Source organism: Macaca fascicularis, chromosome 19 (genome assembly GCF_037993035.2).
Source record: "Macaca fascicularis isolate 582-1 chromosome 19, T2T-MFA8v1.1".
Lineage (NCBI taxonomy): Eukaryota > Metazoa > Chordata > Mammalia > Primates > Cercopithecidae > Macaca > Macaca fascicularis.
The window spans coordinates 51,792,233-51,807,042 of record NC_088393.1 but is presented as its reverse complement, the minus strand read 5'-3'; the positions used below and the strand labels follow the sequence as shown (position 1 = coordinate 51,807,042).

The 14,810-nt window shown below is 49.1% G+C and overlaps 1 protein-coding gene and 1 long non-coding RNA gene across 29 annotated transcripts in view; one reads left to right on the top strand and one right to left on the bottom strand.

Annotated features, from left to right (window-relative positions):
• Positions 1-6,171: 6,171 nt before the first annotated feature.
• LOC107128259 (uncharacterized) lies at positions 6,172-7,782 on the bottom strand. The gene is made up of 3 exons (XR_001487210.4): positions 7,535-7,782; positions 6,815-6,909; positions 6,172-6,628 (listed from the first exon to the last, which is right to left on the bottom strand). It is a non-coding gene; the product is annotated as an uncharacterized lncRNA (long non-coding RNA).
• The window catches only part of SMG9 (SMG9 nonsense mediated mRNA decay factor), a 46,757-nt gene continuing 39,423 nt past the window's right edge, over positions 7,477-14,810 (top strand). For 19 of the 28 annotated variants that reach the window (XR_012427648.1, XR_012427647.1, XR_010583021.1 and 16 more), the window contains exons 1-4: positions 7,477-7,763; positions 11,655-11,810; positions 14,369-14,443; positions 14,523-14,787. Coding sequence is in view for 21 of the 28 variants with exons in the window: in XM_074023784.1 (XP_073879885.1) it covers positions 11,661-11,810; positions 14,369-14,443; positions 14,523-14,787 (490 nt within the window). In the remaining 7 variants the exon portion in view is untranslated. The remainder of the gene's footprint in view (positions 7,764-11,654; positions 11,811-14,368; positions 14,444-14,522; positions 14,788-14,810) is intronic. The other 9 variants (XM_074023785.1, XM_074023781.1, XM_074023783.1 and 6 more) reach the window with 1 other exon arrangement.

Genomic DNA, 14,810 nt, shown 5'->3' with positions numbered 1-14,810 from the left:
CTGCACATAAACATGCTATAATTCCTCCCACTTTATAAACATCCCACTGGAACTTTCAGAAGCATTTTAGATTCTCCATTTTCCTTAAAGTTCACTATTCACCAAACCACAAAATATCTGTCACTCTGTCACCCAGGCTGGAGTGCAGTGGCGTGATCTCGGCTCACTGCAACCTCTGCCTCTCAGCTTCCAGCAATTCTTGTGCCTCGGCTTCCCGAGTGTAGCTGGGATAACAGGTGTGCACCTTCACCACGCCCAGCTAACTTTTTGTATTTTTAGTAGAGATGAGGTTTCATTATGTTGGCCAGGATGGTCTCGAACTCCTAGCTTCACGTGCTCTGCCTGCCTCTGCCTCCCAAAGTGCTGGGATTACAGATGTGAGCCACCAAGCCCGGCCATAAAGTTGCTTCTTATACAACAAACTCCTGCTACATAGAATGACATAAAAGACTTTCCCAGACATAAAGAGCTAAAGATGCCAGACACACAGAAGACATGCTGTAAGATTTCATTCGCATGAAGTTCAAAAACAGACACAAAGAATCTCTGTGCCTGTTTTTGAAAGGCATTAGATGGGTGGTTGCTTCTGGAGCGGGGGAATTGACAGGGAAAGAGCACAAGCAAGATGTCTGGGTGCTGGAAATGTTCTCTGATTAGCAGTTACATGGATGCATAAATTTGTAAAAATTCGTTGCCCAGTACACTTAAGATCTGTGCCCTTTATATACGTTACCACACTTAAGTTATAGTTCACACACACAAAAAAAAGATAAAGAAAAATGAGTACTTATATGTTTTTCCTTATAGATACTGAGAAGGTTCCGTAACACAGTTAGATGGGGGATCAAAAGCCATGTCTTTTCCATGGTGGACCCCACATCCGCTTCCAGCTGCTGCCCCGTGTCTCTGCTCCTTAGTCCATTATCTTCTCTTTGGAACCCTTTGCTCCCATGGCGCCAGGTCATCCCTTCTCCTGACACTCCTGGCTCCATCTCGGCCCCTCTCCAGGATCCTGGCTCCTACATGAGGGAGGCTCAGGCCTAGTCCCTGCTGTCTTCAACCTCTCAGCCTAGATGATCTCAGCAAATCACAGCTTTAAATATCATCTATACATAGGCAGCTCGAAAATTCAGCATACTTGTATAGTTATTAACAAAATGACAGGTTATCTGTGATTTTCTTAAAACAAAACTCCAGGGGGGTGGCGGGAAGTGTGCTTATATGTGGGAGGGAAAAATAGAAGCCATAAGACAAGAAAAATGCAGATGACTGTCAATATTGGGCGATGGGTACGTGGGAGACTCTTTGTGTGTTGTTAAAATTCTGTAGTGACTGTAATCCCAGCTTTTGGGAGGCTGAGGGGGGTGGATTGCTTGAGCCCAGGAGTTCGAGACCAGCCTAGGCAGCATAGTGAACCCTCGTCTCTAAAAAATTAGCCAGGTATGCTAGAGCATGTGTGGTCCCAGCTGCTTGGGAGGCTGAGGCAGAAGGATTGCTTGAGCTTGGGAGGTGGAGGTTGCAGGGAGCCAAGACTGTGCCACTGCATTCCAGCCTGGGTGACAGAGCAAGACTTTGTCTCAAAATAAATAAATTAATTAAACTAAATTCTGTAATGAAAAGTCAGAAAAAATCTTTATCTCCAAATCCCGTCTTTTTCCTCTAACTCTGACCACTTATTTGATGACCATCGTGCATCTCAAAGTTAAGAATTTCAAAACTTGCTGATTTCCCATCAAAAGTACTCTTCCTCATCCCAGTAAAAAGCCTCAGTCTTAGGCCAGGCGTGGTGGCTCACATCTGTAATCCCAGCACTTTGGGAGGCCAACGTGAGTGGATCACGAGGTCAGGAGATAGAGACCATCCTGGATAACATGGTGAAACCCCAACTCTACTAAAAATACAAAAAAAATAGCCAGGCAGGGTGATGGGCGCCTGTAGTCCCAGCTACTCGGGAGGCTGAGGCTGGAGAATGGCGTGAACCTGGGAGGCGGAGATTGCAGTGAGCCGAGATCACACCACTGCACTCAAGCCTGGGCGACAGAGCCACCTCTCCAAAAGAAAAAAAAAAAAGAAAAAAAATAGCCTCAGTCTTCAGGCAGTTGACCAGGCCCAAAACCTCTAGAACTTTTTTTAATGCTGCAAATAATATGATGTTTTAATATATGTACACATTGTGGAATGGCTAAATCAAGCTAATTTACACATGCATTATTTCACGTACTTTTTTTTTGTGGTGTGAGAACACTTAAAATACATTCTTTTAGTAAGTTTCAAGTATATAACACATTGTTATGAATTAGAGTCACCCTGTTGTACAACATATCTCTGGGATGACTTTTAAGTCATCCCTGATTCATGCTTCCTCTCACACCCCACTTTGAATTCCTTGGCACTACCTTCAAAACATATCCCAGTTCCTGACCCTTCTCAACTTATCTATCAGCACCATCCTCTTCCTGAACCACTATCCTCTCTCACCCAGGCAAGGACAGCAGCTCTCTCATCTCCTGCTTCCGCCCCTGCAGGCCATTCTCCTCACAGCAACCAGCACTGTTTGCATTGAACATTTTTGCGCATAGCTAGTAATTATGTGGTTAAAAGAAACAACAATGCTTTTTAAGTCCCCATAGCCCTGACCCACATCTGTCTATAACCCTTATCCCTACAGGCAATCACCTTTAATTTTTGTTGTTCACTGGAGAAGTCTCTGTAAACATTCATTGGAACAAGCCAGTGCTTGTTTGCAGCCGTTCAATGGCTTTGTTACATTTGGAAGTAAATTCCAAATGCTTACCATGGCCTATAAGACTTTATGTAAACTGGTCCTGCCTAGAGCTCCGTCTCTAAACAATCCTGCCCTTCTTTCCCTCCCTTGCTCTGTTTCAGTCACTCTGGCCACCTTGACCATCCTTGGACAGCCAGGCCCACTCCCACCTTGGGGTCTTTATTGGCCATTCTTCAGCATCTTTAGATGGCTCATTTCCTGACCTTCCTTAACTGTACTCAGGCCTCTGATCAAATGTCACCCCCTCAAAGCGGCCTTCCCTGGCCACCTGTTAGTCTCTAAGACTTCTATCACTCTCAATTCCTGTAAGCTGACTTTTTTTTTTGAGACGGAGTCTCGCTCTGTTGCCCAGGCTGGAGTGCAGTGGCGCAATCTTGGCTCACTGCAAGCTCTGCCTCCCAGGTTCATGCCATTCTCCTACCTCAGCTTCCCGAGTAGCTGGGACTACAGGTGCCCGCCACCACGCCCGGCTAATTTTTTGTATTTTTAGTGGAGATGAGTTTTCACCATGTTAGCCAGGATGGTCTCGATCTCCTGACCTCGTGATCCGCCCACCTTGGCCTCCCAAAGTGCTGGGATTACAGGTGTGAGCCACTATGCCTGGCACCTGACTTTATTTTTAATTGAAAAATAAAAATTGTATACATTTACGGTGTACAATATGTTTTGTATATGTATGCATTGTACAATAGCTAAATCAAGCTAATTAACATATGCATTATTTCACATATTTATCATTTTTGTGGTGAGGACATTGAAAATTTATTCTCTTAGCAATTTTCAAGTATACATTGTTACCAACTATACTTACCATGTTGTGGACTGGACCTCTTGAATTTATTCCTCCTGTCTAACTGAAATTTAATATCCTTTGCAATGTCTTCACAATCCTCACCCCCAATTTCCTTTTCTTCCAAGCATCCTTTATGTGATGTCATCTGCCCCACTAGAATATCTGCTCCCAAAGGGTAAGTGCTCTTCCTATTCACTACAGGATCTCCAGCCTACAGCTGTGCCTGGAAGATGACTAGAGTTCCATAATTCATTCAACATATAACTGAAAGAAATGAACAGAAGTGAGAAAGAGATGAACAGGGCCAGGCGTAGTGGTTCACACCTGTAGTCCCAGCACTTTGGGAAGCTGAGGTAGAAGGATTGCTTGAGCCCAGCCTAGGCAACGTGGTGAAACTCTGTCTCTACGAGAAATACAAAAATTAGCCAGGCATGGTGGCGTACGCCTGTAGTCCCAGCTACTCGGGAGGCTGAGATGGGAGAATTGCTTGAGCCTGGGAAGCTGAGGCTGCAGTGAGCTGTGATCATGCCACTGTACTCCAGCCTGGTGACAGAGGGAGACCCTGTCTCAAAAACAAAAAATAAAGAGATGAACAGATCATTTGGCAATGGCTCTCAAAATTCCCAATGCACATACCCTTTGACCCAGCAATTCTAGCTGCACTTCAAATGAGATAGTCTACTGACAATACTAACATATACATGCAGTCACGTGTATAAGGATATTAACTGTAGCATAATCTCAGCACTTTGGGAGGCTGAGGCAGGAGGATTGCTTGAGCCAGGAATTTGAGACAGCCCAGGCAACATAGTGAACACCCATCTCTACAAAAAATAAAAAAGTAGCTGGGTGTGGTAGCACATGCCTGTGGTCCCAGCTACTCCGCAGGCTGAGGTGGGAGGATTGCTTAAGTCCAGGAGGTTGAGGCTGCAGTGAGCCACAACTGTATCACAGGACTCCAGCCTGGGCGAGACAGTAAGACCATGTCTGAAAAAGAAAAAATTAGAAAATAAAAACATACACACAAACCCCTGCAGTAAATGTTTGTAAGAGCAGAAGTTTAGCAACAGTCTAAATGCTCATCAATAGAGAAAGTGTTAAAGTATGATATATCTCCAGAACAGCACACCATGCCACTAATACAAAAGGCAGCTCACTGGGTGCCTGACTGTACTGCTGACTCATCACCAGGCTGGCTCCCTGGTGCCAGGGAAAAAGTGTAGGCTTGCTCTAGAGTGAGACAGGCTTGGGTTTGAATCCAGGCCTGCTGCTTCCTGGCTATGGGGACTTTGGTAAGGCCCTTCTCTTTTCCAGGCTCATTTGTCTACATCTGTTTTCTTTTTTTTTTTGAGATGGAGTCTCACTCTGTCACCCAGGCTAGAGTGTGGTGGTGCGATCTCAGCTCACTGCAACCTCCACCTCCCGGGTTCAAGTGATTCTCGTGCCTTAGCCTCCCAAGCAGCTGGCATTACAGGTGCATGCCACCACGCCTGGCTAATTTTTGTATTTTTAGTAGAGATGGAGTTTCGCTATGTTGGCCAGGCTGGTCTTGAACTGCTGACCTCAGGTGATCTGCCTGCATTGGCCTCCCAAAGTGCTGGGATTACAAGCATGAGTCACTGCACGGGTCAATATCTGTTAAACAAATTAGGGGAGAAGATTATAGTGATGTATATAAAGCAGAGAACACACAACCTGGCACACAGTGGATCCAAGGTCAATGCCAGGCCTCTTCTTTCTCTCTTTTAAGAAAATTCTGGCCGGGCGCGGTGGCTCAAGCCTGTAATCCCAGCACTTTGGGAGGCGGAGATGGGTGGATCACGAGGTCAGGAGATCGAGACCATCCTGGCTAACACGGTGAAACCCCGTCTCCACTAAAAAATACAAAAAACTAGCTGGGCGAGGTGGCGGGCGCCTGTAGTCCCAGCTGCGGGAGGCTGAGGCAGGAGAATGGCGTGAACCTGGGAGGCGGAGCTTGCAGTGAGCTGAGATCCGGCCATGGCTCTCCAGCCTGGGGGGACAGAGCGAGACTCCGTCTCAAAAAAAAAAAAAAAAAAAAAAAGAAAATTCTACCTCTGAGGGTTGTCCTGATGTGAAACTGGCAATCGTGGGTGATCTGGGGTTGAGAAATTCAGATATGGCTTGAGCCAAAGAAGTAAAATTGGACACTGATAGACATAATACAGAGATGGCCTGTCATGTGTATCTTTGTCAAACACCCAGAATCTCTCCCCAGAATCCATCAACAGTGGACTCAAGTCAGTCTGGGTGACTGGTATTTCTACCTGTGGCAGCCTGGAGAGGTGGCTCCACCTGGTACTGGTACTGGGACAATGACAGTAGGGATGAGGCCTGGAGGGGAGATGGCTGCTCAGAATCTACAACTATCATCATGGTAGATCACAAAATAAAACACAGTGACAACACACAGTGCTATTAGGCAACAGGCACTGTTCTACGCACTCTCACCCATTTAATGCTGGCGGCAATGCTGTAAGGTTATACCACACCCAATTCACAAACAGGGACGTAGAAGTAGAGAGCATTAAGTCATTTGGTCAAGGTCAGCCGCTATTTATATGAACTCAACACATGCTCTTAACTCCAATGCTTTAATATAACAGCAGCTCCAGAAAGAAACCGGGAACCAGTGCTTTAGAAAAGGAAAATGGGAACCAGAGGCGGAGACTTGCTTTTATTGTATACAGCCAGAGAGGCTTGAATTGTGTATGTACATGTAATACCTGTTCAAATACAATTTTATAAAACATTTTTTAGGCCAGTCACGTTGGCTCACGCCTGTCACCCTAGCACTCTGGGAGGCTGAGGCGGGCAGTCTGGAGTTCGAGACCAGCCTGGCCAACATGGCAAAACCCCATCTCTACTAAAAATACAAAAAAATTAGCCAGGCATGGTGGCAGGCGCCTGTAATCCCAGCTACTCGGGAGGCTGAGGCAGGAGAATCGCTTGAATTTCGGAAGGTGGAGGTTGCAGTGATCCGAGATCGTGCCACTGCACTCCAGCCTGGGCGACAGGGCGAGACTCCGTCTCTAAATAAACAAATAAAATAAAAATAAATTCAAATAAGAAGCTAGAACCTTCCCATTCACCCACTCTGCCCACTAGGGAACCGCTGGCCCTTCCGACTGCGCATGCGCTCCCAGGCCGCGCCCCTCGCCCAATGCTCCTCTTCCGCGCGAGCAAGACTCCGCCCACGGGTGTTTAAATTTTCGAACCTGGAGCGGATTCCCTCCTCCAACGCAGCCTTCGAAGGTTTTAAACATGGTTCTCTCTCGGACTATTCTGCATCTCCCAGGCCTTAAGGATAAAACTGACACAGGGGACCCTTCAGGGTCTGATCTGCCCACTCTGCTGCCTCACCTCCCACCCTGGGGTACCCTGAATCCAAGCGAGTCTGGACCTCTCCCCCGGGGTCTTCACCGCCTTTGCTTAGCTGTCCCCTGGAGTGCCCTCGCCTGTCTGTCCTTCAAGGTCCAACCGGACCCGCGCCCTTTCCTAAGTGATTTGAGGCCCTGGCAGTCTCTCCACAGGCTGGGGTGTCTTCCAGGACGCACGCCAAGTCTGATTCATTCATGTGTTCTTGGCACTGAGCCCAGAACAGTGAAATTCCTCCCTGTCGCCCCACCCCACCGCATCCCGCCAACATCACTGAAGAGGCACAACTCGAACCCCAGGTTCCCCTCCCGCTCCTCGGCGTATCCATTTCCCTACTCATCTCCCCACCCTCAAGCTCCAACCGCGCGCACGCGCATTGAGTCAGAGCCGCGGCGTCCTCCCGCCTGCCCCTCCGGAACCCGCATGCGTGCTGAAGTCGACCGCCTCCATCCACGCATGCTCCGCCCGGCGCGCAGGTTCGGTTCTCGAGCGTCCAGCCCTCAGCGCATGCGCAGGACCAGCAGCCTGAGGGACCGGATCTCAGCTTGGCCCCGCATTACCTACTCCTCCTCCTCTTCCTTCTTCGGGCCAGCTTTCCTTAGGGGCCGCAACCCGGACGCCGAGGCCAGTTTCGGAGTGGGGGTTGCCCACTTTTTCTCTTTCCCACGTTCCTGGCCCCCAGACGCCATTTACAGGCGGGTGGTTGGGGTCAGCCTCCCCGCCCCCACCCGACTCCCGTCACGGGAGAGCCCACACCGCGCCCCGAGAACCAATCAGCAGCCGCCTTAGGTAAGGGAGCCGCGAGTCCGCGCGAGGCTCGTGCACCGGCAGGGGGCGGGGCGCGCCGGCAGGCCCCGCCCTCGCCTTGGCTATTAAAAGGTCGCTGGGATGTCCGCCGGGGGTGCGGCACTGAGTAAGGGTCCGGGGCCGGTCATTTCGTTACTGGGTTGGCAGGAATGGGGGCGGGGGACGGAAATAACGTGTAAATAAGAAACTAATGCTCTGCGAGATCCAAGTAGAGCCTGCAAACTGCCCGTCAAGTACTGGGGAGGCCGCCCCAATAACGCGTGAAGAGAAACTGGAGTTGGGTTCCCTGAGGGAAGCTTTGTAAATCAATGCCTAAATCCGGGGAGGCCCCCCTCTAGAACCCCATAGAGAGTTTAAATCCTAGGGAGTCCTTAGGAAAATGTGCAAATCGACCACACTTCTGGGGTGGGCAGTGTCCCACGAAGTGGGCTTACATACTCAGGAATCGGGAGAGTCTCCCCAGATATTTGCGAATAGTCACTGAGGTTCTGGGAGATGCCCGAAGGGAGTGTGTGAAGCGATGCCTAAGCACTGAGGAGACACTCACCAAAAATATGTAAATTCGATTGTTAGTTTTCGGGAAGTCACCCTAGAAGTCTATCAGTAGATACTTAAATAGACCGGCTTTCCTAAGTTTGGGGGAAATCCCCCCAAAGGAGCCCGGAAACAGCATTGGAAGTCCCCAGCTTGCATGTGGGATGGGCCTTTTTTTTTTTTTTTTTTTTGAGACAGAGTCTCGCTCTGTCGCCCAGGCTGGAGTGCGATGGCACGATCTCGGCTCACTGTAACCTCCACACCTGGCTTAGGTGGGCTCTTAAGTTCCAAGGAACTCCCCACATTCAGATACTGTGGAAGCTCCTGGAATAAAGGGCACAGGGAGGCCAGGCGCTGTGGCTCATGGGGAATCTCATCACTTTGGGAGGCGGAGGCTGGCGAATCACTTAAGGCCAGGAGTTCGAGACCAGCCTGGCCAACATGGCGAAACTCCGTCTCTACTGAAAATGCAAAACTTAGCCGGGCCTGGTGGTACGTGCCTGTAATCCCAACTACTTGGGAGGCTAAGGCAGGAGAATTGCCTGAACCCGGGAGGCAGAGGCTGCAGTGAGCTGAGATCGTGCTGCTGCACTCCAGCCTGGGCAAAAGAGCAAGACTCTGTCTCAAAAAAAAAAAAAGAAAAGAAAAGCACACACATGGTGCGCTTACTTTGCACAGGAAAGGGTATCCTCATAGGCGGGTAAACAGAAACTTCAGGGCTGGGCGGAATCCCAATTGAGACATGAAGACAGGTACTTAAGCACTGGGTAGATTTCGGAATAATATATAAAGACACTTAATTGCAAGGGAGGGAGGAGTTTCAGATGCTGGGGAGAATCTCCATCCGAGACTGTAAGCAGTTATTTCGGTATTGAATGAGTCATTTTCCCTAAGCATCTGTAAACAGGCCCTTGTCCTCCTCTGTCTAGGAAAGCAGTCTTCAACCTGGCTTGTGGCTGGGGGAGAGGTCATGTAGCACAGTAAGAGAGGAGCTAGACAAGCCACTTGTCTGGCTAGCAAAATTATGACTCTGTCTTGTAAACAGACCCTTCAGTTCTGGAGAGTCTCCGAGGGACCTGTTTATGTCATTATGAGGTTGGGCTGGGGAAAATTCATGGAGGGATTTAACAGATACTTCCAAGCTAAGCAAGGGTCAGCAAACTTTTTTTTTTTGAGACAGGGTTCTGCTTTTTCTTTTTCTTTTTCTTTTTTTTTTTTTTGAGACAGGGTCTTGCTTTGTTTCCCAGGCTAGAGTGCAGTGGTACAGCATGATCATGGCAGCCTTGACCTCCCAGGCTCGAGCAATCCCACCACCTCAGCTTCCCAGGTAGCCGGGACTACAGGTGCATGCCACCATGCCCAGCTATTTTTTTCTTTTTAAAATGTTTTATAGAGAGAGGATTTTGCTATGTTGCCCAAGCTGATCTGGAACTCCTGGGCTGAAGCAGTCCTCCTGTGTCGGCCTCCCAAAGGTGTGAACCACCATACTCGGCCATTCAGTAAAACTTTCTGTTAAGGCCAGAGAGTAATTATTTTAGGCCCTGCAGACTGTATTGTCTGTCTCAACTACTCAGCTTTGCCATTGCATCAAGAAGGCAGCCATAGACAATTTGTAAATTGACGGATGTGGCCATGTTCCAATAAAACTTTCTACTTACAAAAACAGAAGGCAGACCAGATTTGGCCTCTAGGCCACACTTTGTCAGCCTGACCTCTGAGCTTGAGCAGATAGCCCCATTGAGTTCTACAAACAGTTAAGTAGCAAAGGCCACCCTAGAATGATGTGTGAACAGCTGGAAAACTCTCTAAGGACCTGTAAACAGATACTAAAATGGTGGAGAGTGGGTTGCATAGATAGCCAGACATTAAATAACATGTCAAATAGAATAAACACGGGGGATACCTTGAAATGAAATTCAGTGGGAGGGAAGGCAGACCGTCAGGAACGGAAGACAGACAGACACTGAAACGTAGTGGGGTACCAGGTGAAAACAGGCCCTTGAGTGCTGGAGCCCCACTATGACATGCACTAGTAATGGATCATCAAGAGTAGCTGTTGGACTGAGGATCACATTGCTGGTTTGTAAGCAAATGCCTTGCTGCATTTTGTTAAGGAGAATATCCTATTTTTACATGAACTTGCCCCTGTGAGTTTATTGATGCTGGAGCATTTTAATAGTCGGGAATAGTTTTGGCTGCAAGTAAGAGATAGGTGTGTATTTGTTTTTCGCTGCCTCTTGAAGTAGGCAATTCAGGGTTAATGTGGAACCCCCAACTTTGTGTCTTGTTTTATTGTACCTTCCATTAAGTTGCCTTACAGCCCAGGATAGCTGCTTGAGCTCCAACCTCCACACCCACATTCCTGTCACTGGGAGGAAGGGGCAAAAGGCATGTGCCGGAGTCTGTGAGGGGAAGTTTCTGGAAGCTGCCAAGCCACACTTCTAGTGTCATACCATAGCCAGAAAGTACTTACTCACATGGCCACACCTAACTGCAAACAAGGATGAGAAGTTTGTTCTGGATAGCCATCCATGTACCTAGCTCAGAACTGAGGGTTTTACTTTTTTGGAAGAAGTCAGGAGTGCATGTTAGGAGCCAGCTTGCAGTTGCTACCACAGGCCCGAGCTCTGTTGAAAGGATGGGCCTTGGCCGGGCGCGGTGGTTCACACCTGTAATTCCATCGCTTTGGGAGGCTGAGATGTGTGGATTGCCTGAGGTCAGGAGTTCGAGACCAGCCTGGCCAACATGGTGAAACCCCATCTCTACTAAAAATACAAAAAAAATTAGTCGGGTGCGGTGGCAGGCACCTATAATCCCAGCTACTCAGAAGACTGAGGCAGGAGAATTGCTTGAATCTGTGAGGCGGAGGCTCAGTGAGCTGAGACTACACCATTGCACACCAGCCTGGGCAACAAGAGTGAAACTCCGTCTCAAAAAAAAAAGAAGAAAGGAAGAGCCTTGGTTGGGCACAGTGGCTCACGTCTGTAATCCCAGCACTTTGGGAGGCCAAGGTAGGTGCATCACCTGAGGTCAGGAGTTCGAGACCAGCCTGGCCATCATGGTGAAACCCCATCTCTACTAAAAATACAAAAATTAGCCAGGCATGGTGGTGGGTGCCTGTAATTCCAGCTACCTGGGGAGGCTGAGACAGAAGAATCACTTGAACCCGGGAGGCAGAGGTTGCAGTGAGCCAAGATCAGGCCACTATACTCCGACCTGAGCGACAGAGAGACTCCATCTCCCAAAAAAAGGAAGGAAGGGACTTCGTATAGTCTAGGGTATGCCAAGTAGAGTAGGAAGAGACTCTTTCATCCTGAAATCCCCTCATTCCCTCCGTAGGTGACCATGTCTGAGTCTGGACACAGTCAGCCTGGACTCTATGGGATAGAGCGGCGGCGACGGTGGAAGGAGCCTGGCTCTGGTGGCCCCCAGAATCTCTCTGGGCCTGGTGGTCGGGAGAGGGACTACATTGCACCATGGGAAAGAGAGAGACGGGTGAGTGTCTGGACCCAGGAGCAGCATTCATGTATCTATTTGGTTCCACAAATGATTATTGAGCACCTGCCATGTGCCAGGCACTAATCCAGATGCCAGGGATATATCTGTAAAGAAAACCTACCGCCCTCATGGATAAAGAGGGTGGAGAGTGATAAAGGAGACTGTTTTAGATAACATGGTCAGAAAAGGTCTCTCTGAAGAGGTGACTTTTTAGCAGAGGCTTTAAGGACATGAGGGAATAAGCCATGCCAACATCTGAGATGAAGAGCATTCTAGACAGAACAGCAAGCGCAAAGGCCCTGAGGTGGCCCATATCTGGCATGTTCAAGGAGTAGCCAGAGGAGGTCAGGATGGCTGCAATGGGTGAGGAAGGAGGGAGAGAGGAGATGAAGTCAGTTAATTGGGGCCAGATCAGGTAGGACCTAGTAGGCCTTGGAAAGAACTTTATATTTCACTAAGTGAAATTGGCATTGGAGAGTTTGAGCTGAGAGGTTTCATAGCTCGTTTTAAAGAGTCATGTCATAATAACAACAACTGTTTCTGTTTCTTTTTACTAAGCAGCCTATACTGTGCTTGCACTGTGCAAAGTCCTTTACATCCTTTGGGTCTTCCTGAACCCTTACAGCTACCCCATGAAGTAGATTCTATAATAGATCTGATTTTCACTAATGAGGAAAATGAGCCCCAGAGGTGAAGGGACTTTTCCATAATGAGAGTCAATAAACTTTGGGTCCAGGACTCAGATCCAGGTCCAGCTTAGTCTCACATATGGCATCACTCTGCGTGCTGTAGAGAGCGCCCTGGGCTGGGAATCAGGAGGGATTGGCTTGTGCCCAGACCCTGCCTCACTCCCCTCCTGTACTTAGGTGACTCACTGCCCGAACCTGCCCCCTGGGCTTTTTTCTCTAGGGCCCTGTCCACCTCAGACACGTCTGGTAGGGTGGAAGTAGGTAACAATTGAGGCCAGCTTCTGAGCTATAAAACTGTACAAACATGAAGAATAGTTTATTCACAGTGAGCTGGGCTCTTACTTGCTCCTTCTCTTGGGCCACAGCGTAAATGAGAACGCGTTGTCTCTCTTCCTTCCACATAATGCCCTCCTGGGGAATGTTATCCCGCCACACCTTCAGGTTTAACCCCTGAACAAGCAACTCCTAAATCTCATCTTTGTCTCTAAATATGCTACTGAGCCCTGGCAGCCTCCTGTCACACCCATGGGCTTCTCATCCTCTGTGTCCCCTGCTGACCTCAGCATCTTTCTGCCATTTTTCCTCTTCCCATTTTTTTCTCCCATATCAGTGACAGCCCATTGGGCCTCATCCTGAATGCCTCCCTCGCCTCTCCCCTGCTTCGTCTGTGCTAGTCAGGCACCAGTGCTTTACACTCCGCCACCTGGGTATATCTGTGTGTCTTCTCTCCACCCTCACAGTGCTCATTCCAGGTACAGAGTGAATATCTGAAGTGCTCCAAAATTCAAAACGTTTTGAGCACCAACATGACATTTAAGGGAAATGTTTATTGGAGCCTTGCAGCAGATGGATTTGGGGTGCTCAACCAGTAAATATGCAAATATTCCAAAGTTCAAAAAATCCCAAATCCAGAGCACTTCTGGTCCCCGGCATCTCAGATAAGGGATACTCAGCCTATATAATCTCCCCCTTCCTAGCCTCCTGGAAGTCCACAGCCTCTCCTCCTGTAGTTTTTCCCTTGGAACGTCTTTTCGAAGCACTTTCACATCATCTTTTTGTTTGTTCTTCACCGTAAGCCAGTGAAGTGAGCAGGATTTAAGTAAGTGTCGTCAGTCTGTTGGTGAAGAAACAGAAGCAGTGAGGGGTCAAGACTGTCCTGAGGTTCCTCAAGGAACCAGAGAAAGAACGGGACTGAGACTCAGATTTCTCCCCTCTTCAGCAGACTGAGGGCGAGTCGGGGAGGCACAAAGAGGTCAAGGCGTGGGATCAGCCTGCCAGCTTTGCTAGAGCAGGAGCGGGGCTGAGGGCAGAGGTGATCAGGATAGCAAGTGCCACCAGCAGCTCTCACATATGAGCACCTGCCATGTGTCAGGTGCCACGCTAGGCGCTTGAGGAGTTCTGTCTCCTTTCATCCTCATCATAATCCTGTGAGGAAGGAATTCCCGTACCCACTCACAGATGGGAAAATGAGGCATAAGTGAAGGTGGTGAGGCTGGCTCCTTATTCAAGTTCACACAGCCAACACGAGGCGGGACCAGGTTTGCACCCAGACCTGTCTAGCTCCTAGTTCTTTCCCACCTGGGCTTGTTGCCTTGCAGAGGCCGCTGAGCAGAATGCTTGAGGATTTGGTTCTGCAGCCAGGCTGCCTGGGCTTTGTGACTTTGGGCAATCTGCTTAACCTTTCTGGGCTTCGTTTTCTTCATCTGTAAAGTGGGAGTAATAATAGTATCTATCTCACAGGGCTGTTGGTAGGATCAAGGTAGTTAATGTATTTCAGCATTTAGAATAGTTCATGGCACATAAAGATCTGAAATGTCCAGGAGAGCCAGTGAGCCATTCCTGAGTAACTGCCCTCCCTCCCCACAGGATGCCAGCGAAGAGACCAGCACTTCCGTCATGCAGAAAACCCCCATCATCCTCTCAAAACCTCCAGCAGAGCGGGTGAGCAGAGAAGGTGGGAGGAGGGGAGCCATTAAGGAATGGATTGCCCCCATTGACGGAAACTTTTTTACCTCTGTAGTCAAAGCAGCCACCACCTCCAACAGCCCCTGCTGCCCCGCCTGCTCCAGCCCCTCTGGAGAAGCCCATCGTCCTCATGAAGCCACGGGAGGAGGGGAAGGGGCCTGTGGCCGTGACAGGTGCCTCTACCCCTGAGGGCACCGCCCCACCACCCCCTGCAGCCCCTGCGCCACCCAAGGGGGAAAAGGAGGGGCAGAGACCCACACAGCCTGTGTACCAGATCCAGAACCGGGGCATGGGGACTGCCGCCCCAGCAGCCATGGACCGTGAGTTGGGGCCGGGCAGGACT